This window comes from Gambusia affinis, linkage group LG16, assembly GCF_019740435.1.
Source record: "Gambusia affinis linkage group LG16, SWU_Gaff_1.0, whole genome shotgun sequence".
In the NCBI taxonomy this organism is placed as follows: domain Eukaryota; kingdom Metazoa; phylum Chordata; class Actinopteri; order Cyprinodontiformes; family Poeciliidae; genus Gambusia; species Gambusia affinis.
Window position 1 is genome coordinate 18,941,010 of NC_057883.1, and position 26,944 is coordinate 18,967,953.

The 26,944-nt window shown below is 38.7% G+C and overlaps 2 protein-coding genes across 5 annotated transcripts; both read left to right on the forward strand.

Annotated features, from left to right (window-relative positions):
- Positions 1–2: 2 nt before the first annotated feature.
- On the forward strand, positions 3–26,883 carry LOC122846652 (phospholipid-transporting ATPase VD-like). 4 transcript variants are annotated; one of them, XM_044143728.1, is made up of 23 exons: positions 58–237; positions 3,065–3,414; positions 5,610–5,804; positions 11,525–11,729; positions 13,730–13,815; positions 13,909–14,015; positions 15,831–15,962; positions 16,104–16,216; positions 17,356–17,608; positions 17,710–17,927; positions 18,812–19,003; positions 19,078–19,747; positions 20,040–20,146; positions 20,292–20,418; positions 20,882–21,066; positions 21,143–21,413; positions 21,494–21,570; positions 21,685–21,810; positions 22,308–22,508; positions 24,040–24,120; positions 24,207–24,311; positions 24,416–24,603; positions 25,969–26,883. In XM_044143728.1, exons 2-23 carry the CDS (start codon positions 3,146–3,148, stop codon positions 26,162–26,164), a joined length of 4,104 nt encoding a protein of 1,367 aa, XP_043999663.1. In that variant the 5' UTR covers positions 58–237; positions 3,065–3,145; the 3' UTR covers positions 26,165–26,883. The 4 variants fall into 4 exon arrangements, 3 of the variants coding, with proteins under 3 accessions (XP_043999663.1, XP_043999662.1, XP_043999664.1); XM_044143727.1 differs by having other exon boundaries at positions 137–237; positions 2,774–3,414; XM_044143729.1 differs by having other exon boundaries at positions 137–237; positions 3,068–3,414.
- Positions 7,907–8,890, forward strand: LOC122846654 (phospholipid-transporting ATPase VD-like). The gene has a single exon (XM_044143731.1). It carries the CDS (start codon positions 8,373–8,375, stop codon positions 8,862–8,864), a length of 492 nt encoding a protein of 163 aa, XP_043999666.1. The 5' UTR covers positions 7,907–8,372; the 3' UTR covers positions 8,865–8,890.
- Positions 26,884–26,944: the final 61 nt, after the last annotated feature.

Here is a 26,944-nt window from a genome sequence, read left to right on the forward strand (position 1 = left end):
CATTGCTTTTTGAGACAAAGCGCCGGATGCACCAGTTCAAGTAGTTACAAACCCGACTGCTAAAAGAGAAGTAGATGAGCGTGTTCGTCACTACTTATTTACCAGGGGTATGTGTCTCGCATCCTGCTTCTTTTAGTTTCAAGTCTTCTGTTGCGGCTGAAACTCCAGAGATGTGACCAAAAAGATCCAGCCGACAGCAGTCGTCGAGTCCGGCCACGGATGGAAACAAACAGCTGGGTACGTAAGGAGGAATAAGGGGTAACGGGACTCTGGTTTCCAGGAGGGAGACACGAGTAGATCTCTGAGGTTTGCTTTGTTCACAGCTGCAGTTCAAGCGATGTAGCAGCAGGCCTCCGTCTGTCCGACTGTCCTGAAAGTAAACACTGTCCTTTACCGTTCGGTAAAGCTATTGTCATTTAAAAGTCCTGAAATCTTTGAAAGAGGTGCGAGGTTTACAGACTTTTAGAGCTTTTATTTTCTTTTTTTGGACTTTGGCAAATTTATGCGTAGTTTCAGTTCAGTTTTTCTAATACAACTGTAGATTGTTCGGGGTATTTCTGTCAGGTTTCAACACGAAATCTTTACCCATGCCTTGTTTGCAAAATAAATCAGACTCAGCTATATTGGATGGAGGATGTGTAAACATTAATTAAGTCTTGTCACAGATACTGAGCTGGATTTAGTTCAGGACTTTGACTGGGCTATTCTAACGAGTAGGCTTGGTGGAAGGGAAATCGTCAGCTTCCCTATTTCTGCTTATAAAAGGAATAATGTTTTTCATATATTCTTGCTTATGAAAGGAATAGTGTTTTTTTCTTTTTTCTTTTTCATATAGGCCAAAAATGTTGCGTTTAGTCATCTGATCTGTGCGCCTTCTTTTTTTTTTGTCCACAACATGGCTTGTCACTTGGAAACAACTTTTCATGTCTTTTTTCAGCAATGCTTTTCTTCTTGTCATTCTTCCTTCAGGCCAGGATTTGTGGAGTTCGCAACAAATAGTTGAAGTATCAACAGGTTTTACATCTGAGTTGAGCTTAATGGCTCATAGTAACTCTGGATATTTAAAGGCTATTCTTGCCTTTTGACACCTGCAGAGCTTAATCTATAATGTACCTGCTGTGTCTTTTGGCCTTCAGATGTTATTTGCTCACTAATAAACCTCTGAGACCTTCAAAGAACGGCTGTAAAACGTGTCAACAAAATACATGAGTTTGGAGGGCATAAAGGGTATGAAATACAAATATGCCACACTCATTCTATTTTTATCCACAAAATAAATAAATAAAATACACATATTTTCTTTACAATTATGGGCTACTTTGTGCTATAGGTCACCTAAAATCCAGATATAATATAAAGAAATTTGATTTTATAACATGACTAATTGTGGAAAAGTTCAAAAATTACTATTGCAGAGTATGGCATGTGCAATACCAGTCTGGCCCATCCCTAGTATTTAAGTGTTTAGCTGTCAAATTATTCTTAAAAAGGTAGAAATCAAATATTCCTCAGTAAATTTTCAGGCATTATTCTGAAACTGAGGGGAAAAGCAACCATAGTAAATAATAGGCACCTAGTTTATAACTGTTCTGGATGTCAGAACTTCCAGAACAGGTTGGTATACTCTAAATAATATGGGGTGTGCTGTTTGCTAATGCTGAACCCAAATCTCACTGCAAACAAATGTTTTAAAAATAACAAAGACCCTTCGCTGACCTTTGGATAATGTTAAATCAAAAAGAAAAAAAAAATGAAAGAACTAACTTCAATAATGTGTTATTATAGGTTTTAAAATACCGCAGGGCTAGTATTTTTACAATGAAGCATTTTATTGACATGTCCAAAATATTCCAAAGTTTAAACATTAAGCTGTGCTGCAAATTGGGGGAGGGGAAAGTTTGAGCACTCCTTTCCTGTGATCATCACAAACAAGAATTATTCTTATGGCATCTGTAAATAAAGCACCCGTAAATGAAGTTTAGCAGGTTTGGCCTGTTGTACAACTGCAGAGTTCTGACCTAGATGCGTTTTGGACTTGAAGAAGAAAATGTCATGTAAAAATTTAAAAAATTAAAGGCAACTACCGGTAAAGACATTAGATTCTCACCATATGATATGACTGAAAGAGCTGCTGCTATTCTGTTCAGACTGCCACCACTGCAGGGAAAAAATCCGACTGCATCCATTTCCCGCATGAGGACCTGAGATTTTTCTGTAAGATGTGAGAACATAGGAAAAATGAATAAAACTGATGGAGTTATTTGAATAAAGACGGGTATTAGAGCCTCTGGAAAAAAAACAAAAAAAACAAACAATTCTGACAGTTTTCACAGAATTCTAAAGTTAATCTCAAAATTCTAACTTCGATCTCAGATTTCTAAGAATTTTGAATGTAAGGATTTTGACTTTAATTCCAGAATTATTTTATTAAATGACCTTAATCCTCTATTGTATTGGAGGGGCAATATACAGGAGCATCTAAAAAACATAGAATGTCATGAAGTAAAACTCTTTTTATAGAGATTTCAGCCAATAAAAATCCAAAATACAGTTTCTCTGAAAATGTGATTTGTATGTAAGATTGATTTAAAAGAATTCATTACAGAATATTATAATATAAAGTATATATCATGGTACAGAATAGGCATTCAATGCTTCATCAAGCCTTCTTTAAAAATGAGATCCCATGCAATCATCAAGATGATTTCTGTTTCATGTCTTTTGTTTCTTTACGGTAGCTAAAACCTGTTTATCTGCACCGTTTTCATTCTAGGAACTGTCTTCCTCTTGGATGCAGACATAAACGAAAACGCCTTTCGTTCCAGTTGAGGTCATGCTGTCATTGTGTTGAAACAAGGGAAGAAGAAAAAGGGAAATGCATTGTCTTGCGGATTGTATCACATTGCAATTGAGGCATAACTTTTTATAACTTTGTGTTGTCTTTGTGAATATTCTTTGTAGGTGACAATGTTTGTCAGTTATTTAACACTCAACCTTGATTTAGACCAGATCAATCAAAATGTTGGAGAGGATTTTAAACTGACTTATTGTTTTACGTCTGCAGAAGGACGTCGTTAAAAGAGTTGAGGAAAAAGTCGGAGTTCCACGCAGGAGTAGGGGCCCGGCCGCAGCTTGGGCTGCGTAGATGGAGCGCTTCCACTGGGTGCGACATCGCTGTCGGCAGCTTCTGTCCGTAGACTCGGAGCGAGGCTGGTACTCTCCGCCTAATGGCTTTTCGAGCAAAAGCTCCCCTCAAAGGGCCAGCGGCAAGAGGAGGACAGTGTTGGCCCGCCACGGCCCCCACCAGCAGGAATATGAAGCCGTGTCCAAGAAGTACAAGGGCAACGGCATTCGCACGACGAAATACAGTCTGTTGACATTTATCCCTATGAACCTGTTCCAGCAGTTCCACAGGTCAGTATTTTTAGATATGTCACTATGTATAATAGGTTTCTGCTGAAGTTTGACTGCATAAGCTTGCTCGTACCGTTTTTTTTAAATTGCAATTTCCGTTTAGCAAATATAGAACACAGAAAGTGGTAAATATTTAAGCTTGTAGAGTTTAAAGGTAGCGTAACACATGTAATTTGATAAAGCAGTTACTGTACATGAAGGAAAAACTCCAAAACAATTTATGATCTAGATAAGATAAGCTTGGAAGCTGCACTAGAAGGTCTGTCTTAACTACTTCGTTAAGAACTTATTCTGGGATCTGAACAGATAATTAGCTGTTTCAGAAAGTTAGAAAAGTTAATAAATTCAACCTTGGATTTGATTTTTGAAATGAGATCCTCTCTGTGGTGAATTCAGTCATCCCATGAAAAAGCTTTTTTTATGTTTGTATGTTATTCTTTCTGTTATGATCCACATCTTATGACCTTAATTGAAGGTTAAAATGTAGACTAAACAAAAAATTCAGAGGTTGAACATTTTGTCTCAGATCCTTCTTTATCATGACAGATCAGAGCAATGTTATCCAGCAATCCATGTTCTGCCCCATCCTGCCCACAATCAGGGTTTAACACACCAAAATACTTAGTTCTCCAATGTCATTCCAGAACCAACCTAGACTTGAGGAGACTTTAAGAAATGTGCAAACACATAGTTAGCCCTTAAAAAGCTAGGTGAATGCTTAAAGAAGGAGACTTGGGAAGGGAAATGTAACTCCAGTCTGACCTGAGAATGCCTTGGAAGCGGCGGGAGAAGCTGGAGTGTCACTGCGTGTCAGGATGACCCAAACTCCTTCCTAGAAACTGATGGAGTTATTTGAATAAAGAAGGGTATTAGAACCTCTGGGAGAAAAAAAAAAGCTTTGTGTTCTTAAGATAAACTTGGACTTTGTCAGGATGGGGGAGAAATGTTTGTGAACAGTAATTCCAAGTTCTCCTGCATATTCTCGGTTGTATTTAGGTCTGGACTTTCAGTAGGCCTTTCAAACACACAAAAATGCTTTGATCTCTTACAGCTCTGGATGAATGTTGATGAATGTTGTCTTGAAATATGAACCTCTGCCCCAGTCTCAAGTCTTTTATAGTCTCTTAACATCTTTTTTTTTTCACAGGATTGCATTCCATTTAGCTTAATTCATCTTCCCAGTTTTGAATGTTGGCCAAAAATGCAATAATGAACACCTTTCTGTATGATCATGTCCCAGGAGGTTTGTAGTTGTATCATACGGTTTCTGTTTTCAGAAGATGGCTTGGGAAATGCTCTGGAAGATGAAAGCTTGTGATATTGTTTTTAACCTGACTATGGTTTAAACCTCTCCCCCACTTTCTCTCTGACCTGTGTGCTGTGTTCCTGGGTCTTTGTGATGCTGATTGTTAAATAATGTTCTCTAACAAACCTCTGAGGCCTTCACAGACTGTTGGATTTATACTGTGATTAAACTACACACAGATGGACTAAATTTACTAATTAGGTGGTTTCCAAAGGGAATTTGCTTTATTGGGTTTTGTTAAGGGCAGCAGAGTAATGATTTCATTGAGATGCACACCACACTTTTCAGATTTGTTTTTGTAAAGTACATGTTAATACACGTCTGTCATTTAGTTCTAATTATGTTTCTTCTATTTGATAACATTGTGATGTTAATAACAATTTGTGGTTGTGATGGGTAAAATGGCTTACAGTTTTGTCAAAATAACATTTATCAATGCCACATTAATCATTGTGGTAAAGATAAATGTGACAGTAATAGCTATAACACAGCTGTCATTGCCCTACAAACACAAATAGTGCTCTTGAAAACATTTATTTGTTAAAAGGTTCTTCAGGACAACAAGCCATAGGGTTTAGTGAATTTGTATCACTAATTAACACACAGTAGTTAATTATATTTTCAAATTTATCAGTATTTATTGGTACAACCATTGAATAAACAGTGGAGAAAATGGCATAAATAATAATTAACAACACAGACAATTTTACGGTTTTCTATAAATTGGAATTTGTTGAGAGAATGATAAATCAAAATTCTTACCATGACATAAAATTTATCATGATAAACAACACGATAAATGCTCATCCTTACAGCCTTGTCCACCCTCCTTAATGGTCCCACTGACTACACAGTCCTTCAAGATACCATGTTCCTTTGGTCTCCACAGGGCGGCCAACCTTTACTTCCTGTTCCTGGCGTTGCTTAACTGGGTTCCGGTTGTGGAGGCCTTTGAGAAGGAGATCACAATGATCCCTCTACTGGTGGTTCTCGCAGTTATCGCCATCAAAGATGCACTGGAGGATTACAGGCGGTACTTATTTGACAAGAAGGTCAACAACAACTTGGTTCGCGTGTTCTGTGGGTGAGTTCATCCAAACTCAAATCTTCTACTTGCCTCCATTGAAAGCATTTGCACTTTAGAAATGTTGCAGATGAATAAGCCTGTGTTATTTCAAGTGGAAATCTAAAGTAAAATGGTTTAAATGAAAGTGAAACGATTGAATAAAAAAATTTGCCGAAATTAAACTTTCTGTTTCATTTTGACGTTCATCAGTGCAAAAAAAAAAAAAAAAAAAAAAGAATGAATAAATAAAAAATTGGTTGAAACAAAGCTGCAACAGGAACTTTGAGATCTTAAGTGAATGTTTGCTGTCTGACAATGTTTGGGGAACTGAATGTTTTATGCATGTGACTAATGAAATGGCTGAATATATTTCCTTGAAAAGATCATACATTATTGTTCTGGAGTCGAACCAGAAACCAGCTGTAAACCTACAACCTGAGAGCCAAATGCTCTGTTAAGACCATATGGAGCAATCAAATCCCTGATGTTTTATGGAACTTTATTGTTAATGCCATTATATGGAAGAAGCCAGTCTTTTTAAATTTAAAATTCTTTTCTGAAATGAACAAGAGGCCAATGAAGAGAAGCTGAAACCTTTTATTTTAATGATGTGTTACTTTTTGAGGTGAACTACATCAACTTTCAAGGTGCATCATTTCCATAAGTGATGCACTTGCAGCACTCATGGAAGTATTTAGTCATATTTGCCTGATGTTTTGCAGAATTGAACCACGTGTTGTATTTTCTCAAGGTAAAACACACCCATTTTATGAAATAAGACACATTTTTTTTGGTTGTATTCTTTCTGTGTGCACATCTTTCTGCCCCACAGATATTATAATTTAATCAAAGATTTTGGATTGGTTTATGTGGTTGACAAAGGCTGTAGTTTCATTACTTTAGCTCTGGGGAACAAATCCCACAATTTAATTGCTCACGGCTGAAAGATGTTTCTAATAGCCTGTAAGAGTAAGCCAGAAAAGCACTTAAGCAGTCTGTGAAAGCTTATTTATGGTTTAAATTGGTTTTAAGTAGTTTTCACCACAACATGCAGTTTGCACTGTAATCCACCACCTTGTTACAATAAATGAAACTGCTCTTGGCTGAATGGGCAATAAGGCTAATCCAATTTGCTAATAGAGTTTGCAGTCTTACCATGTGTAATTTTACATGAGAAAAGGGTTAGAAAAACTAGTATTGTTGGTATGAAATGCCGGAGCTTGAGTTGCATCAAACCTGATTTAACGGTTATATTTATTTATTCTGCAAATTGATTTCAATATGATTTCTGTTTGCTTGAGGTAAGGTACCAACTAGCCAGGTATGTCTTGGTACTCATTTCTCAGAATAAAGCATTGGGTAGCAGCGCCACTGTTTCACACTTTCAAAGAAAAATAAATATTTACCACAAAGATTCTCTACACAAACTTGTTGGTTTTCTCTAAAACAGTTGAGCTTTACTCAAGTATTTGAGTAAAGCTACAATTTTGCCAATTGTAGTTTTAAACAGTTTCCTCTTATTGAGGTCTATTGATGGGGCTTCTTCAAGTTCCACATCTTGTTTTTTGTGACCTGAAATAAACCAATAAAATGTTTCCTGTAACGTTGAGAAAAATTCTTGGAGGCTTCTTTCAGTCAGCTGAACATGCTTGGAAGAGGTAGAACTGTGATATGCTGTACTTGCCACTGCACATAAAATTGTTAATTTTTTTCGACAACTTTTAAGAAGAACTCCACACTATCACTGGAAATTCAAGTGATGTTGTCAAAGTAACCTTTTTTAAAGCCTCTGTGCATGGATCTTGAACACTCTTTTTAATGAGAGAGTGCAATTTTGGTATCAATAGGATTACCTTGGACTCCTAATTTAAAGTAACATTACAATATCTGTTGTGTATTGAGGGTGACTACAAAAATGCTTTTATTCTCTCTGGACTGCTTTTCTCGAGAGGTTCTCTTGGTGGGAGTGAAAAATGGACTCAAGGAAGTTAGGAGTAAGGGAAAGAATCCAGATGGGTAAGATCTGGATCTTGCTTGTTGAGTTATATATATAAAAAGACTTGCAAAGTGGTCCTTAAGCATAACTTTATCCCCATCTAAGCTCCTGGAAGTTAGTTTTCCTTTTTATCTCCACGTTGGTCAGGAAGTCACAGTTGATCTACAGCTTTGTATTTAATGAAGGCCATTTTGTAGATCCACAGTCTGCAGCTCTGATCTTTGAGAAGTTTCTTCAAAGTAATTGAAAGCACATGGCCTTTTCAGATGTTTGGCACTCCTTGTTTGTTACATTTGGTTGTATTATCTATCAGTCTTCGGAGGTGGCTGTAAAAGTTGAACCTTGGTCTTGCTCTGTGGAGGAGTGGCATTGAAGCGCGTCATCCATGCCAGTAACTCTTCCAATCCAACCTTTTTCCGGGGTTTCTGTGCTTCAGCAGGATGTGGTGGACAGACCAAAATAATCTGATCCGGATAAAGGAAGAACAGATTCTAGATGAAAACTACTACTTGGACAGAACATTGAGGACAGGAGGATAGCATTTCAGAGTCACATACCTCTAGGTTGGATTTTACTGCAGAAGTTGACCGATGTATAGCTTGGAGCGGCCGACTGGGACATACAAGGAACACCTGAAGAAGAGGAGGACAGTAGTACCTTCCTTCACTGAAGATGAGGAGTTGAAGCAACTTCTAAAGTTATACCAAAGCAACAGGATCCGGACCACAAAGTATTCCTTCCTGTCCTTCCTTCCCAAGAATCTGTTTGAGCAGCTCCATCGGTTTGCCAATGTCTACTTTATCTTCCTTGCCACCTTAAACTTTATCCCGATTGTGGAGGCCTTTCAGCCAGAGGTTTCGCTGATTCCCATTTTACTGGTGCTGTTGGTTACAGCCATTAAGGACATCTTTGAGGACCACCGCAGGTTTAAATCGGATCGCTTAATCAACAATCTCCTCTGTCAAGTCTACTGCAGGTTTGTCCTTTGTGTTCTTTCAAACTTTAACAGATTTCCTCTAATTGGAAGTCAGATTCTCCCCCCTTTTACTTACAAACACTTCTCTCAAAAAGTTAAAGACTAACTCTTCTGGCTTGAAAAGTTCTTGAAGGCAATGACAAAAAAAAAAAATTATATTTCTTAGTGCTGTTAGCGCTATAAACCTGGTTTATTTTTAACAAAGGTAGCCAACAGTCCTCCACTAACCTAGAGAACAAAATTACTAAAAGTAGTTTTATCTTTTAAAGAGTCCAAAGAAGCTGTGAGCTTGAAATTAAAAGTATAGAGCTTGTTGATGTCTCTTGATTAAATTTGTTCTAGAAATAAAAGGAAAACTAAAACCTTTTCAGCTGTTTTAGTTTTGGCTACTCTAGGAAAAACAAGTCTACCAACAAATTAAAAGATTAGGCCATTAAGGGACTTCTATTTAGATATTTATAGTACTGTTTAAAATTAATCAGACAAACAAAACAGGAACCCTAACACCAAGCTATGAAATATTTAGAGAAATAGTTCGACCTGGACTCATTCAGTAGCAAAGTTATGGATAATTTATTTCTACTCATGATGGGAGTCTGAGCTCCTAATTTTAATTATAGAAATGAATGACTGCTTTGAATAAAAGACAAACTATAATCGAAGTACCACAAGTATTGAGCACTTTTAAATGTATTTAGATGAGAAACTCCATCATCTGGAGGATGTGCAGAGTAAGCTTGGAGTTTTTGCAAGACGCATTCTACTGGGACTCAGTGGAAAAACAGAACTTTGCTGCCAAATATATTCCCTCAGCCATTTAAATGCTTGAATTGAAGTGTTTCAATCACTTCCATTGAAACAAGTGTATGAAATCCAGTAATATGGCACTCAGGCTTTTTCTAAAAACTTTTGTAAAAGAATGGATTGTGCATTGAATGATTTCTTTCTGCAGTCAATAGCTATAGATAGTTATCTGCAGTGACAGAGCCTTCTTCTCAGTTTGACAATACAATGGATATTTCTAGCTTTGGGTAAACAACGCTGGACTACCTGAATTCTGTCAAGTGTAAACTTTGATGGAAGGTAGGCATAGAGGTGTTACACAGTTTTTCAGGTATAGGGCTTGGATCCATTTTTGGTGTATTGACATGTATGTTTTCATTGTGCATAGAAGTCTTTCATAGTTGCATGCTTTTAACTTTTTGAGGACTAATTGGGAATGCTCCCTTCCTCTTCTTACATTAGGGGACCAAAGTGCAAAGGGAAGTTCTTAAGGATACTTATAAGCAAGTTTGGTGAGGAAGAACTTGACTAGGTTGCTCAAGGTGCTGACTTCAATTTTAAAGGACTTCTTTAGAATTAAGTGGAGCAGAGACTGGAAAACATGCCTTTTCTTTTATCTAACATTATTGTCTGACTTTACTAATGCATTCCTGTAATTGCACTCCTAAACATTATGTTTCTTAGTAGAATTAAAGCTGTTATAGTTGTGTGTGAGGCAAGCAATTTCAGTACTTCCATGAAGTGCAGGTGAAACTATTGATCATAATCATTTATTAATCAATGTTTTGAATGTTTATTGGTCTTACAGTAAACAGGAACATCCAGGTCAGTGTATTTAAAGTGTCATAAACTGGCATAATATGAGTAAACATGCACTTTGAACACTTACAGTCTGTCCTTTGGTTGCAATACACATGGGCAGCATGTCAAAGAAGACCTGGAAGTTTATTATCCTTATAAGATGTCTGAAGAAATCTGAGGAATGTTAAAACTCCCCTCAGAGCTGGATTTCCATCAGTCTGTTTTTTCTAAATGTTTTTATGTTCAATGACAGCTATGCAGTGTCATTGATTATTAACAAGAAGTTATTGCTGAATATTTTTGAACATCTTATCTCCACACTAAATGGTATCTGAACAATAACAGTCTATCACCTGGCTGTGCTATCATCTGAAAACTGTCAGAGAGCAAGTATAAAAATGCTCAGACGACTACTGGTCATCTGAGCATTTTTGTTGCATAGAAAGCAACAAATTACTTAATAAATTGTCATTACCCAGCTTATCCAGTGTGATGTTTTACAACTCTTGTTTAATTCCTAATGTACATCTAGACTGTGATGTACATGTATAGAGTTAAGCTTACAGAAGTATTTGGCTGTATTGGTAGCATTATACGGAAAAAAATACCAGAACAAATCAGGACGACAACTGCTTTCTACTGATGGATGACTGATGATATGGGCTTGTTTAGCTAGTCACAGGAATTGTGCACCTTTCCGTCATGAGTTGACTATGAGCTTCTCTGCATATGAAATTTTTCTAGAATCAAATGTGAGTTCATCCATTCAACAGCTGAAACTTGTCAAAGCAAAATGGGTAATGAAAATAAAGCAAAATCTACAACAAGACACAATGTGTTCCAATGTGCCATGGAACCATTGTACGGAAATGAATGTCAGGCAATTTCAATCAACTGACGCAATGCTGGAAAGAAGAATCGGCAGAGATGGCCAGAATGCCCCATAACAATGGATTAGGCTATAAAGACAACAGAAAAAAGTATTTTTGAGTCTCTGATTTTGTGTTTTTGGTTAGTTTTGTGAAGTTGTGACAAAGGGCAATATGTGTTGTTATTGTTCTGGAGATTGTATTATAGACATTTTTCATCTGTTGGATGAGAGCATTTCTTTTCTGCTATTGTAAAATAAAAATAAGTATGTCACACATTTCTTAAATTTCTTTTGTCTTTGTTTTACCACAGCAAGCAGAAGTCCTACGTTGACCGGTGCTGGAGTGACGTGCGAGTCGGAGACTTTGTCCGTTTGTCTTGTAATGAAATCATCCCGGCTGACCTGCTGCTGCTGTACTCCTCTGACCCCCGTGGGGTCTGTTACATTGAAACTGCAAACCTGGATGGAGAGACCAACCTGAAACAAAGGCAGGTTGTGTCAGACAGTTCTCTACAGGTATCACCCTATTTTAACTTAATCTGCTACAGTTGACTTTACTTTGAGGGGTTGTTGGTGGCAGGTTGACTTTTAATATTCCAGAAACTGTTAAAAGGAAAAACAGTGGCTTTTATTTGTAGTCAGCCTCTCCTCTGGACTAAATACTTTGTACAACAACCTTTTATTGTACTTACAGCTTCAAGTCTTAGTTTGTGTCTCTACATCTTTACATGTCCAGCAGATTTTGGAAACTTTTGAAAACAGCAGACCACATTTTTGTTCCTTTGTTTTTTGGCAAAATACCTCAGTCTCCGTTGCAGTGTAAATTCTCCACCACACATACCATTATAAGACTAAAAGGTCAGACAAGGAATGCTTGCTGGAGACAGTGTTGGAGGTTTCAGCAGAAATGTGATAGCAGTGATACATTCCTTTGTTTGTTTGTTTATTTATCTTAAGTACAATTCATTTCTCAGTCATCTTCTGTTAGTTTCTCTATGTGATGTGAGGTTTTTACATTATTTTTAACACTTGGGGTTTTCCTTCATTTTCAAAAAAAAAAAAAAGGGACTACAGACCACATTTATTAATGATCCTGTTGTTATAAATTGGAGCCAGCACAAAAATGAGTTTTTAGCTGATTTAAAAGAACTTTTCGTTTCAGCATTTTGCAGTTTTCTGCAAGCTTATTCCAGATTAGTGGAGCATAAAAATCCAATGCTGCTTCACCGTGTTTGGTTCTGAGTCTGGGGATGCAGAGTATATTTGACACATTGATTTGTTCTGTGTATCTAGTCAACACTTGAATATGTTCATAGTAACCTGGTGACATTGTTATAAAGAGCTGCATGTCATCTACATAATTAAATGCTAGTTTTAGCAATTAGTCTCTCTCTTTCTCTTTTGTTTTAGAAAAATAATTTTGTTTTATCTCTTTCAACTCTGTCGTGCTGAGACTTTCTGCATAGTTGATATAACTCTGTCACACGTTTTTGTTTTTCCTGAAATTACTATTTCCATTCTTTATATGCAGGTTGATATATTTACAGAACATGAAAAATATCTACACCCACAGTAAAATAGTAAAACCTGAAATTTTAAAGTGATTTCAGCGAAACAGAATAAAGAAATATATACAAATAAAAATTGCAACGTCTTTAGCAAAGGCATTGTGAATGCCTTTGCCTTTGCTAAAGGCATGATTTCAAGTGTTACTTGAAATCATGAAGAGCCAGAAACTCTGTATTTCTAGAGTAAGACATCAGTTTTGTGACAGTTCATGTGACCCATATGTGGTTGGTTTATGGTAAACATGGGCTCCTAGATTAGACTATTTTCTATACAAACTGTTGATTTTTTTTTTGCTACTACAGGGTTAAATAAAACAAAAATAAAACTGAAAGCCAAAATGTGGGACATGTTTTCAGTTTGCAAGATTTTATTGATCTTATATAACTAACTTTGGGGTTTTATTAACTGTAAGTCAGTCAGCATAAGGACATGCAGCAAAGAAGCAGACTTTGGTTTTAGAGCATAGTACCTTGAGAGAAAATTAAACAATGTAACTAAAATAAATAAAGCTTTATTTGAGGGTTTGCGTATATGTAGCCCTTTCAAACCAGAGCAGCTGTGCTTTCATTTGCTTTGGTCAGAAGCAGTGAAACTAATATCGTTGCAATCACTTCTATTTTCTTAGATAAGCTAATGGTTTTCAGTGCAACTCCTTCAGACACAGAGCGTCTTTGCAGACGCCATCTAGTGGTCATTGGGGGTGTTGCTCTAAAAGGCTCGTTCTCATCCCGCACAGGAAGATTATACACAACCTACTAACGTAAACTTAAATTTGTATTTTTACTAACATTATTTTAGTCAGTAATAAACATTTGGATTGGGTAAATTTTTAATTCTTGCATATCAGGTCTCAGATTGAAACTGCCTTTCAATCACTTTGTGTTTCATTTTCTGCTTCTGTGGGTCAGACATGAACTATAGCAACCTCTGATGTGTTTTTCTAATAGGGCTCAGACTTCACACCAGAAAGCTTCCACAGTCGCATCGAGTGTGAGAACCCCAACAATGACCTCAATAGGTTCAAAGGTTACATGTGAGTCAGATTTTTACTGTGGAGGGTTTGGAAGGCATCTGGCAGGTACTGTAAACTTTATTATCGTGTCCATGTCTTTTATTTTGCTTACAGCGAGCACTCGGGTGAGGCTAGGATTGGCCTTCACAGCAGCAACCTTCTTCTGAGGAGCTGCACCATCCGCAACACCGAGACGGTGGTTGGCATCGTGGTTTACGCTGGTGAGACCACAGCATCACTAAAAACAGACCTGCACTTTACAGCACTGCCTCTTTAACTTGTTCACTTTTAGTGACTTTGAAATCACAAACTTCAGTGTATTTTAGTAAGACTTTTTTGTGACAGAACAACAAAGGCAGGCCAGTATTGACCTAGTAGTACATAATTGTACCAGCCATTAGATGTTATCTACATACCAACAGGTTGTCTGGACGACATGCCAGGAAAAAGCTTTTTCTGTACTACTGTCACAAATGTAAACATATACATTTAGCTAAAGTCTACTGGGACTCATAACTGGATCTGTGTGTTTTGATCAGATGAAATCAAGATTGATCTTTTGGATAGACCTATGTTCTATTTGTTAGGGACATATTTCATTGCAAAAGGAGTACTGTGATGGACCCGACTCAAACGAGGACAAAAAGAGTTCTAATTAGAAAAAAAATCTATTTAATTCTTCCAAAATAGCAAACAAAACATAAAGATTCAATGCAAAAATAAGTCAAAGAATAAATAACAATTTTGGGCCCAATTTAACTGAGGTCAACTGAACTCTAACTGAATACAAACAAAACTGACCTTCCTAACAAAGAACAAAAGGCTGCTTAAATATGGGTGGAGTCACCTAAATCTATCACTTGAGGGACATAACAAAAGAATAAATAAATACAAAATTAACTAAAGCATTCTATGAAACAAATAAAGCAAAACTAACTTTTACTTAACAGAAACAATAATAAGTGAATATTTAAGTGACAAAATTAACTAATTAAAAACAACTTGAAACAAGTCTCCCCCTTCAGTCTTTCAAGACAAATGGTATGCTCCAGGTTTCCTCCTCCAGCTGTTTTGAATCAGCAGCACCTCAAACAAAGAACAAGTGTAAATAAACCATTCAGACAGACATTAACTAAAGTGTACACCCATTAGAAAATGTATGTCTAAATGAAATAACTAACTTAAACATATAAACTGGAATATCATATAAAGAAAAAATACTAACACGATGTGGTGGTGGGAGGAGCATCCACCACAAGTACATTCTACAGTGATTAGATGAATCACAATGAATGTAGTATCCCGGGTTCTGACAACATGATTACTTGCTATGCTGAACCTGCTCTGTGGACTGTAAAGCATTGCTGTTTATTCTGAGTAACTCCTGATGTGACTAAATACTTACTCCTCTATGACTAAAGAGGTTAAACCAAAGAATGGCTCCTGCAACTCTGAATGCAGTGTACAGCCTAAACATGACAGAGGTCATGGTGACATGTCCTTCTCTTTGCTGGAACCAGGCAGTTGCATTTTTTTACACAGTTGAGCTCTAAAACTTAACTGTTTTCAGGCCTGTTGAACAGGCTACACTGAATACAGAAAACCTTGTCTTGCTTGGATTTTCTGTCTAAAGTTGTCAGTGTCTTAAATCATTGTGGAAGAATGCAGCTTACTCTTTTCACCAGTGAGCTCATGGAGGCAAGACATTCCTTTCTTCAGGTCCTGCAAGTCTTTTAAACAGAACTTTTCCAGAGCCAGTACAACAAACTGATACTGCAGATGACCCAGTTTGGGCCAAGTTTCCAGTCAGACAGATGGGTTTTCCTTTGACTTTATTCCTCGGGAGTGGTGTATGGTCAACACATTGCCTCATCTGCCTAAAGGACATTGTTCCATAAGTCTCAAGGTTCATCCAAGTGCAGCCAAAGGACTTTTTGTCTCTATCCTGATAAGTTAATTCAAAAATACCCTTGCATTTCTACTTATCATTCAGTGTTGCAGAGAATCAAATTGTCTGCTTTCTTTGCATGACTCAGGTCATGAGACCAAGGCCATGATGAACAACAGCGGGCCGAGGTACAAGCGCAGCCAGCTAGAGAAGCGACTGAACACAGACATCCTATGGTGTGTTGCCCTCCTCATCGTCATGTGTCTGACTGCAGCTGTAGGTGCGTAGCAACACACAAAAACACAACCCACAGTGAGAACAGTGGGTTCTGATTTCAGATTAACTAATATTAGCTTCTTCAGCCATTATTCTTTAATGTGATGAGCTGCTATGAGTTTTTTTTTTTTTTTTGCATTTTCAGGTCATGGTCTCTGGGTGAAGAACTTTAGACATTCAGTGTTTCAGGTCGACGGGGAGATCTCTCCAGCCTTGGCTGGGTTCTATGTGTTCTGGACTATGATCATCGTACTCCAGGTGTGCCCAGAATGTTTATTTTAACTATCATTGACCCATTTCAGGATAATCAGATACGCATTAGAACATTTTAAAAGGTTCTAATTAAGCGTAATAAATGTTATTATTTTTCAGATCAAAATGTCTTTCTCATATTTGGCACCAATAAATAAATAAAAACTGCTGACAGTTTAAGTTTTCAAAGGTCAGACTTCTATTAGAAAAGGTAACAACTGAGTACATGCTGAGTATGTTGGGGGTGTTTCTGATAGACTGCTCTTTATTGCATTGTGCAAGGGAGATAACGATGCTGCTGCTCCGATTGTTTTTGGAAATAATCTTCTGAGAACTCCGCCGAAAGGTAGTTAGAGGTACAATCTTGCACCTAAAGAAAGGGAGGAGTGTCAGAACAGTTATTGATCTTCTGACTCAGTAGGACCAGTGTTTGGTAGCAGAAGGACCATCTCCATTCCTTTTCAGTGTGGCTGACAGTCATGGAAATTGTGATTGACAAGTCTTAATGATTTGTTTTAACTTCCTGGTAAAGGCTTGTGACTGCGCAAAACACTATTTTTAAGTGGTTCTTGGAGAAGAGTAGGTGCTGGCATTGCTTTTACAGGCTCTCATGGTCCATGTATCACCAAAGAAAGATGTGTGACTACATGACAAAGAGTGGATTTTATTTTCCAGTGATGGTTGAACAAAATCTGAAGGTAAAGTTCTGAATATGGTACCTTTTTTAGAAACTTCATGGTTTCATCATAGCTTTTTGTAGAGGATGTAGAGTTTTGTGGCTTCTTCTGCTTTGGCCCCTGCATCATCTCACACCTGAGATTACATTGTAGAATCCTGGAGTACAGTTACCTCTTCTCAGTCTGAGGAAATAGTTTTTAACTGAACTGGGGACTCATATACAATTAGGAAATAGAATCCCTCCATTTTTCTGCTATGGATCTTGGTCTTGGACTTGGATGACTTTTATTCCAATAAACCAAATGTATCAATTACAATCAACTGTTGTTGGGTCAGTGCATGAAAACATCACGGCTGCATCTTTCAAATGTTCATTAAAGACTCGAAATTGCTTTTGATAACCACATAAAGTCAGGTTATAAAAAATTATTTTCCTTAAACATTCATTATTTTTTTCTGTCCAACAGGTGCTGATTCCTATTTCCCTTTATGTGTCCATTGAAATCGTGAAGCTGGGTCAAATCTACTTCATCCACAATGACTTGGACTTTTACAATGAACAGTTAGACTCCAGAATCCAGTGCCGGGCCCTCAATATTACAGAAGACCTGGGTCAGATCCAGTACTTGTTTTCAGACAAGACAGGAACATTGACGGAAAACAAGATGGTGTTCCGTCGATGCAGCATTTACGGGGTGGAATATCCTCATGTGGAAAATGGTGTGATCTCTGGAATGTCTTTGCCACCTGTTGGTGAAAGATTGTTACTGCAGAGAGAAATGCAGCTGTGTGTCTTGCTGACTTTTGTTTCCTTGTCTCAGCTCGGAGGCTGGAGGTGTACGAGGCAGAGCAGAATGAGGCAGCCGGACACACTGTGACTCTGAAGTCAGTCTGCAGTGGGAAATCTATGAGCTGTCGCTCCTTGAGCTGCAACCGTAGCTCTGTGTCTCTGCACACACTCACTGGCGAGTCACCAGAGGAGGAGGACCAGCTGTCCAATCATGCTGCGGCAAGGACCGGTGCCTTCTGCAGCCGCATGGTCTGACTCTTGAACATACCATTTTGAATTCATGATGTTTTGCAGCTCAGATAGGAGGATTTTATCTCTGGGTTCCTGTCATATACTGATTTATTTCACAATGAGATCCTACACCCTACAATCCAAGTGTTTGGTAGCACAAATGAATTGCTGTTCTAGGAAAGATTAGCTTCACTGTTATGTCTGGAAACAAAATAGACCTAATTAATATATAATTATTCTTAACATGTGCTAGGATTGTTTTTTCTTAAACTTTACTTTTTCATAATAAGGTTATTTGGCTTTAAGAGAGTGGCTTGTATACAATGATCAAATTGTGGTTTTTCTCTTGCACTTTTGTTGTGGCCCTAATAATCTAAACTATAAAATTATTTATTCAATAAATATCATAAGCATCAATATTTAAATAAAGGTAAATTGATAAATTAGTGCAGATCCATGAACAACAACAACAAAAAAAGATAATTCAACAAATACATTCCAGCATCCATGAAACTCATATAATACTATATTAGGAATTATGTAGTTATTCATTAAACTGAAAAGTAAGAGAGAAGTCTTTCTGGGCTGAAGAATTTAAAGGGTTTTTAAAAAAATAACAGGAAATTTCAAAATATAGCTCACAGGTATCCTTCCAAAAACAAAGATGAGATGTACTGGAGGTATGGTGGATTAGTTGATGTATATTGGTGTTAACATCTATAAGAATTAGTTTCAGGTGTGTTGTTTATTAGAATATTGAAATATTACAAAACTTCTGAAATTTCTTTTTCAAGTGTTAATTTTTAAAATATTTTCTTAATTTCAATTGCAAAGCAATAGATTTTCTACTTGAGTTTTAGGATGACACTAGATGACGTAGCTCCTGCTGGATTTTTGCTCAGGCGAAAGACGTGGTCCCGGATCCTGAGTTGGTGAGGAAACTGAATAGTCTTTGCTCCTCCACTCTGCAACTCAGAGACAGCTCCACTGAGAGCCTCTCCAGCCTGGAGCTCACCTACATCACCGACTTCTTTCTGGCTCTGGCCATTTGTAACAACGTGGTGGTGTCTTCACCTAGCCAGCCCCGCCATGTAGTGAGTAGAAACTACCCCGATTAAAGGTTTGGATCTTTTAACAGTAATGATTAAATATTCTGTATTCCTTACAGGTTCCAGAAGCCCAAGCACCTCTGAAGTCTCTGGAGGAAATTAAGTTGATGTTTCAACGCCTGAACTTCTATTCATTCTCCACTCCCCAAATCAAAGGCAGCCCTCGCAGTTTCACCAGCAAGTTGTTCACTCGTGGGAAGACTGGCTCCTTCAACTTCAACACCCCTACCAGCAACAGCATTGATGGGTCTGATCTGGCTCTGGACACCAGCCAAGAAACTTGCACACTGAAGAGTAAAGTGGACTTTCCTGATAGGTGGGATGGAGAGGATTCTGCAGCGAGGCAGAGCCCGGAGGATCTGGAGAACTTAAGGGACTTAAAAGGAGACGGTGATGCGGCCAAACAGAATGTGGACCTTGACAGAGATGTACAGTCAGACGAGGACAGTGATGATGAGCTGCTATACGAGGCGGAGAGTCCTGACGAGGCAGCTCTGGTCCATGCAGCACGGGCGTACCACTGCACCCTGAGGGGCCGCTCGGCCGAGAGCCTGCTAGTGGACCTGCCTGGAATCGGCTCTCTGGTTGTGCAGCTGCTCCACATCCTGCCCTTTGACTCCAACAGGAAGAGGATGTCTGTGGTGGTCCGCCACCCCCTGACAGGACAGGTGGTGGTATACACTAAGGGAGCAGACTCTGTCATCATGGACTTGGCTGAAAAAAAGAGAGGTAGATAAAGACCGAAGAGATGGTTTAGAAAGATTCTTGTTAGAGTTATTTTACGTGCCCATAAGGACTGCGTGCAAATGATGTCCAGCACATGCACATACTTTAAAGCAGAATGACATTTCTGCTTTTACTCTTTTCACTAATTATTGTAAAAACTGAAGTTTGGGTTTTTATCAGCTGTGAGACATAATTCTAGCCTAAAACCCCTAGGAAAAACATTACACTGTTAAATTACAGAAACACATCAACTTTTCAGTTTCTTCTTCTTTACTGTGATCACTTTTGTTTCCAGGTTCAGAACAGGCTCAGGAGATCTACAAGCACGTCAGACAGCAGACCCAAAAACACCTGGATATGTACGCTAGAGAAGGCCTCCGCACACTCTGCATCGCTAAAAAGGTGACATCCTAATAGAAGGATAATAATTCTGTCTGATATCAGGTCTGTTGGTAAGACATGTGAGTTTCTATTATGACAGAAGAGGCTTCTGTTAGCCATCCAAGCGATGGCCCTTTTGTTAACTTCATCTTGTTTGCATAAACAGATTCTGGAGGAAGACGAGTATGAAGTTTGGCTTAAGAGACAGCTGCTGGCAGAGAGCAGCATCGAGAACCAAGAGGAGCTGATGCTAGACTCGGCTGAGAGGCTGGAGAATGACCTCACTCTTCTGGGTAGGACACCTGACATTTTGAAGCAAAGCTGCAGCAGAATGATAATGGGAAATTTTCTCCTTGGTTACTATTGAGCTTATTAAACCTACTTACTCTGTAAAGTTTTTGAACATTAATGTTTGTACCTTGTAAAAAGTGATTGCTGTAAATAAACAAAGGACTGTCAGTCCTTACAGTTGACGGCTGGTATCCACTGTGTCATCTTTTCTCTTCAAAAGGTTTAAGATATAATGACAAGTTTTGTTTGTGTCCTTGTCTGCTTGTGCAGTTGAATGCGGATCACCCACCATATGACAGTAAAATTAACTGAAAAGGAATATTAGGCTTTTGTCTGGTTTTTGAATAGCTTTGCAGAAGCGCACACAAAGGTTGTTTTGATGTCTGTCATAGCTGCTGTCTCAAGAGCATTACGTTGTGTGCAGAGAGTCAACAGTTTCTGTTTCCTAAATCTGTGTGTGCACAGGTTGCACGGGGATCGTGGACAGGCTGCAGGAGGATGTCCCAGAGACAATTGAAGCCCTGCAGGAGGCCGGCATCAAAGTGTGGGTTCTCACTGGAGACAAACAGGAGACAGCCATCAACATTGCCAATGCCTGCAAACTCCTTCTCTCCAATGACCGACTACTGACCGCCAACTGTGGAAGCAAGGTCTGGGACTGCTGCTTGGAAGCCCATTTCAGATGTTCAAACATCTACATCACTGTTCTTCTTCTTTTTCCTTCAGGATGCATGTGCATCCCTGCTTGAGGAGCTTTTAATAGAAGTCCAACGTGAAGAAGACGGGGAGGAGTCTTCCTTGACCAGCACGAGCAGCTTCATCCTGGTTATCGACGGCCGAACGTTGGAGTGGGCTCTGCAGGACGAGCTGAAGGCCAGCTTCCTGGAGCTGAGCTGCAAATGTAAGGCGGTCATCTGCTGCCGGTCCACGCCGCTCCAGAAGAGCAAGGTGGTCCAACTGATCCGGGACAAGATTGGTGTCATGACGCTGGCTGTGGGTAAGGACACAAACGCGGCATCAAAATAACTATCAAAACAACAGGAGAAAATTCATCTCGAGATGTTTTTGTATTTTAAGGTGATGGAGCGAATGACGTGAGCATGATTCAGGTAGCGGACGTCGGAATCGGGATATCTGGTCAGGAAGGGATGCAGGTGAGAGAAGGACAGTCATTCAGTTGCTGTAGCTTTAACAGACACAGCATGGCAGCTCTTCTAAAGAGTCTTGAAGAAATAAAAAGAATTTCTATCCCTTGGCTTTACCCCCAGGCTGTGATGTCCAGTGACTTTGCCATATCCAGATTCAAACACCTCAAGAAACTGCTACTGGTTCACGGCCACTGGTGTTACCACCGCCTTGCAAACATGATCCTGTACTTCATCTACAAAAATGTGGTAAGACCTGCTCACCAGCTATGTGAAAAGTAGCTTCATTTATGACACCCTGTCACTGGCTTTTAAAAACGTATTCTGGAAGGGATTTGTAGATGGGCTGCACAGTGGCGCAGTTGGTAGAGCTGTTGCCTTGCAGCAAGAAGGTCCTGGGTTCGATTCCCGGCCCGGGGTCTTTCTGCATGGAGTTTGCATGTTCTCCCTGTGCATGCGTGGATTCTCTCCGGGTTCTCCGGCTTCCTCCCACAGTCCAAAAACATGACTGTTAGGTTAATTGGTTTCTCTAAATTCTCCTTAGGTGTGAGTGTGTGTGTGTGCATGGTTGTTTGTCCTGTATGTTTTCTGTGTTGCCCTGCAACAGACTGGGGACCTGTCCAGGGTGTACCCCGCCTCTAGCCCGGGACGCAGCTGGAGATAGGCACCAGCAACCCTCCCAACCCCATTAGGGACGAAGAGTGTAGATAAGACTCCAAATGCTGTGTCCCTGTGTTTGTGTGCAGATGTACGTGAATCTGCTGTTCTGGTATCAGTTCGTCTGCGGGTTCTCTGGGAGCGTCATGATCAACTCCTGGGTGCTCATCCTCTTCAATCTGGTTTTCACCTCAGTTCCTCCCCTCATCTACGGCATCCTCGACCGAGACACGCCTGCAGACACTCTGATGAAGCTCCCTGAGCTCTACGGAGCTGGAGGGACCACAAAGGTGATCCCATGCATGTGAGAGACAGGGAGAACAGGAACAGGCAGTTAGCTTATAAGTTATTTCTTATAAGCCTATGTATTTTCCACTCACTGAAAAACTCAGATTTTTAAAAAATTTCAACTGACGTAAGATGAAGTTTGATCCATCTACAGTAGACCAGGTAGTTCCCGTGGGTATAAGAATTTTTCATACTTCTATTGAAAGTTCCAAATTTCCTATAGAATTGAAATGAATAACCAAAAAAGCTACAGCAACCTGGTTGCACAGCCTTAAACTAACACTTTGTTGAGGCCCTTTTTTAATCAGTTTTAATATTTAGTCTTGTCAACAAGTAAGCAGAAAATTTTTAGACTGCTCTAATTGTAAGAATATTTCTTGTCCAGGGCCTTGTTTAGGCCATAGTAAAACTTTGTTCATTCTGTTATTGATGTGGAGGAAAACTTAAAATACTAGTAATGCTGAAGAATAACTTGATCCTCATTTTCAGCTTTCTTGCCAGGTTATTCTTGAAAAAGAGACAGTAGATTTTAATAGTTTTTATCTGTTTAAATAAAGGTTATTACTGCTGAAGCCTGAAGATTTTGCCTCAAATTTGATTGGGAACTGATGTTGCCAGCACTATGCTTCAGTGTTGATATGTTGTTCGTCTCCTGATATGATTTTGAAACTGCAGTTCAGTAGTTATTTCTGTCTGAATGCCCTGCAAGATTTTGTCATATTTTAGATATGCTTTGATGCTCTTTTTTTTTTAATTTTTTTAAAAATTTTTTATTTTACTTTTTTATTTTTTAGAAAAGGCTTGTTGCTACCCTTCTCCTTCATTGTGGTTGCCAGTTTCCTGGATCATTTTTCCCAGATCATTTGCAATCTCATCTTTTCATTAGTTTTTTTAAACTTCACTTTTGTATTTCAAATGTTCCAGTTTGTTCTCCAGCTACTGATGACTGTCTTCACTTTGCCTGATGTAATGGTTTTGACTCATACCTTTGTATAAATCTATTTGATTTGTAAACTTTCATCTTAAAATATAGCTTAACATACAAATAGTCATATGCAAAGAAAATTATACTTGAACTGTTCAACGTTCTATATTGTTAATTAGATTTCCTATAAGTGGCTTTTAAATGGATCTTCAGTTATATATTTCAATGTTTACTTCAGTTATGCAACTAGGATATTACAAGATTTTCTTCCTCTGCTAGGTTAGGTTTTTTTTTTTTAGCTGTACTAGATCTGTGTCACACTAAAAATGGAAAAGTTTGGTAATGATTCATCATCCTCTCTTTTTACTTGGGCAATAAAACCTGTCAATTTACTGGAGGAAAACATTTAAAACCACTGTAAATGTGGAGAAAATTGTAACTTAATGGATTTACTATCCAGCTGTCACCTTTCTGTTTTTGTTCATTGTAACCTTTCTGTTTTAGTTCAAGTCATGTGACAGTGCTGACCCACTGAAGAATGAACAGTAGGGAACGTTGATTTCTTTACATTGACAACAAAATAGACTAACAGATAAGATTTCCTACAGATCTACATTCCAGCCACGTTCTGGATCACCATCCTGGATGCCTTTTACCAAAGCGTTGTGTGCTTCTTTGTGCCTTATTTTGTAAGTTTTCTCTCTAAAACCTTTTATTGATGAGTTCAACTCAGGTTGCTTCTCACACTTACCATTTCCTGGATTTTTTTCCCCAGGCGTTGGCCGGATCAGATGTCGGAATCCTGTCATTTGGCTCGCCAATCAACACCTCAGCTCTTCTCATCATCCTGCTGCATCAAGTCATTGAGAGCAACACCCTAGTGAGAGCCTCCTTGATAAAAACTCCCCTCTCCTTTCCTCGGGGTGTGTGCAGGAATGTCTCTGCAGACTGTGGATTGAACCGTGTCCTCTCTGTGTGTTGCAGACGTGGATTCACATGCTGGTGTTGCTGCTCAGTGCCGTCTTGTATTTTGGCTTCGTGCTGCTCTACAGTGCCTTCTGCGTGGTTTGCAGCCACCCCACCAACCTGTTCAGGGTCGAAACAGTCCAGATGTCCCAGCCTCTCTTCTACATCATCTGTGCTCTCACTACCTTCACCGCTTTGTTACCAAGGTGCTGAGCTTCCAGATGTTTTGAACATTACCTCATGAGCTAATGAGCTACATGGTACTACATCATCGTTCATGTTATGAGCCAAAAATAAAGCAGCACAGTGATTAACAACCTGTTAAGTGACAGAGAGATCAAAGCAGGGTCAACAGACATAATATGTCAGATACATATTATGTATCTCTTTTATTGTATGCAATACTGCTGTTGCACAGGTGCTTAATGGCTAAAAAGTATAAGAAAAAAATTAATTTAACAGCCTTACATGTGTTAAAGAAAGACATGGCCATCAAGCTTTAGTGGAGTATTCCTTGCAGGAGGTTCAGTCCTAACCGCTATAGTTAGGAAAATGTCATGTTTGGAGTTAGAAGGCAGGTATAAACATCCCACAGCTTACAGTGAGGGTGATTAAATAAAGATTTTAAACATGCTTTGGGAAATTTAATCTTATTAATCAGGAATAACATTATAACCACCTGCTTAATAAGGTATCGGTCCACTTTTTGCTCACAAAACGGCCCTGACCTGTTTCTTAGCAACCCCCTGAATGTATTCTCTGGTATCTGGTAACAAGATGTTAGCACAAGATATATTAGGTTCTGTAAGTTGTGAGATAGGCCCTCTGTGAATCAGAAATAAAAATAATAAATTGCAAAAATAATAAATTGCAATGCATTCCATTTTCTGACACTTTTTAATCAAAACAAGCCTTAATATCTTCAAAAATCTGAATTGCAGTAGCTCTTCTAGAATCAGAATTAGTTTCCTGATTCTAATATAGTAAGAATGAGAAGAGAAATATTCACGTTGCTCCTTAGTATATCATTCCCACTAATGGGGTCTATAATGAAGATGGGATTTGACCTTAATCTGTCAGGGATCATAATCTTATGCCTGATTGTTGTAAATGTGGATTTCATAGTGAGGACTTTCTCCTCATGTCCAATGAGAATGAAAATTAGGTATCTTAAGTGTTAAGACAGTAGCGTCACCTAATGAGTTAAAGTTGTTATTTTATGGGAATTTTAAAATTTGTGTTTATCTATATTCTAAGGAAAACAATAAAACAAATAACTGTAGGAAAATATTTGTTTTTTTTTCCCCTTTTATTATACTTAGTAATAGACAAAAACACAAACATTGATTCATGTTTCATATGACATACTTCTACATCTTTGTTTTCCCACATCAGAGCTTGACTTTAACATTTTACCCATCATCAGTAAAGTATGAAGAGTGTCTATGCAAGCCGCCTTGATCTGGAAAAATAAGAAATTTTGATTTGTGATTTGTAGTATGTGTAGAAAGAGTCAGAGAAAATTGATGCTGAGCACTGAACCTCTCCGTTCTCTCTTTTCTCTTCTGCAGAATGTTGTTCCGGGCTTTATTCAACAGCCTTCACTCCTCTGCGGCTCTGAGATCAGCTCAAAGGGAAGAGGAGGCTGCAGAGCAGTACCACCGAAGGATGCAGCGCTGGAACATGAAGCACACTGGCCCCAGCAGCCTGCCGGTCTGCACAGATAATCCTGGACTGGAGCCCTGCGGGGACGAGGTGGTGTCCTGACCCCTCCTCAGCGGACAGACACAGAAGCTGACACTCAAACCAACGACTGAGATTTTTTGTGCAATAAAGTGTTAATCTTGGAAAAACTCTACAGCTTCTTACAGCTCAAAGAGGACTGACTCTGCCACATGCGACTGGAGATGTAAAATCCAACCAGCAGGTGAAAACCAGCCTCAGGTTTCAGCCACAAGGAAACTGGAACTGGAAAGACTGGGATGCCAGTTGGATCGTGTTTACATGCATTCATCCATACAATGTAGGAATGTTACGACTGTTTACCTGCTCGGCTTGGGTAAATGAAGGAATAATCTTCGTCCGACTGAATTCCTTTTGGAGTCTGCCATTTATTTATTCCTGTAAAAGATTCAGGTTCTATGAGAATCAAGGCTAAAGCTCAACTGGACAGACAAGAATCCAGTTTAATGAATGCAGTCTGAATTATTTACACTTAATTCAGAAATGAACATTTTCGAAGGCTGACAGCACCGTTCCGGTGTTTATAAGTGACTCATTGCTACTTTATCAAGAAGAATAAAAACAATAATGAATTAAAGCGAATTGTGCAACATTTCAGTGACCTTTCAGAATCTGGGCTCTTAACATTGTCTCTTCTTATGCCAGATTGAATGCAGTTTTATTTTATGTAATAATTCGGCTTTTGTAATGGACTTTGGTTCACTGATTATTTCTAAACTGAAATAAATTTTTCACTCACTAAACTGCTCCATTTGTGTCAATATTTCAAGCTATTATATGTAAAGAGCTTAACCCACATTAAAA

Bases quoted from the DNA above. Each gene is read 5' to 3' on its own strand.
- LOC122846652 (XM_044143728.1), top strand. From the start codon at position 3,146: ATGGAGCGCTTCCACTGGGTGCGACATCGCTGTCGGCAGCTTCTGTCC. The intron at 16,217-17,355 runs GTGTGCCCAGAA...TCTGTCCAACAG, and splicing joins CTATGATCATCGTACTCCAG to GTGCTGATTCCTATTTCCCT. The intron at 21,414-21,493 runs GTAAGGACACAA...TTGTATTTTAAG, and splicing joins TGTCATGACGCTGGCTGTGG to GTGATGGAGCGAATGACGTG.
- LOC122846654 (XM_044143731.1), top strand. From the start codon at position 8,373: ATGTATAGCTTGGAGCGGCCGACTGGGACATACAAGGAACACCTGAAG.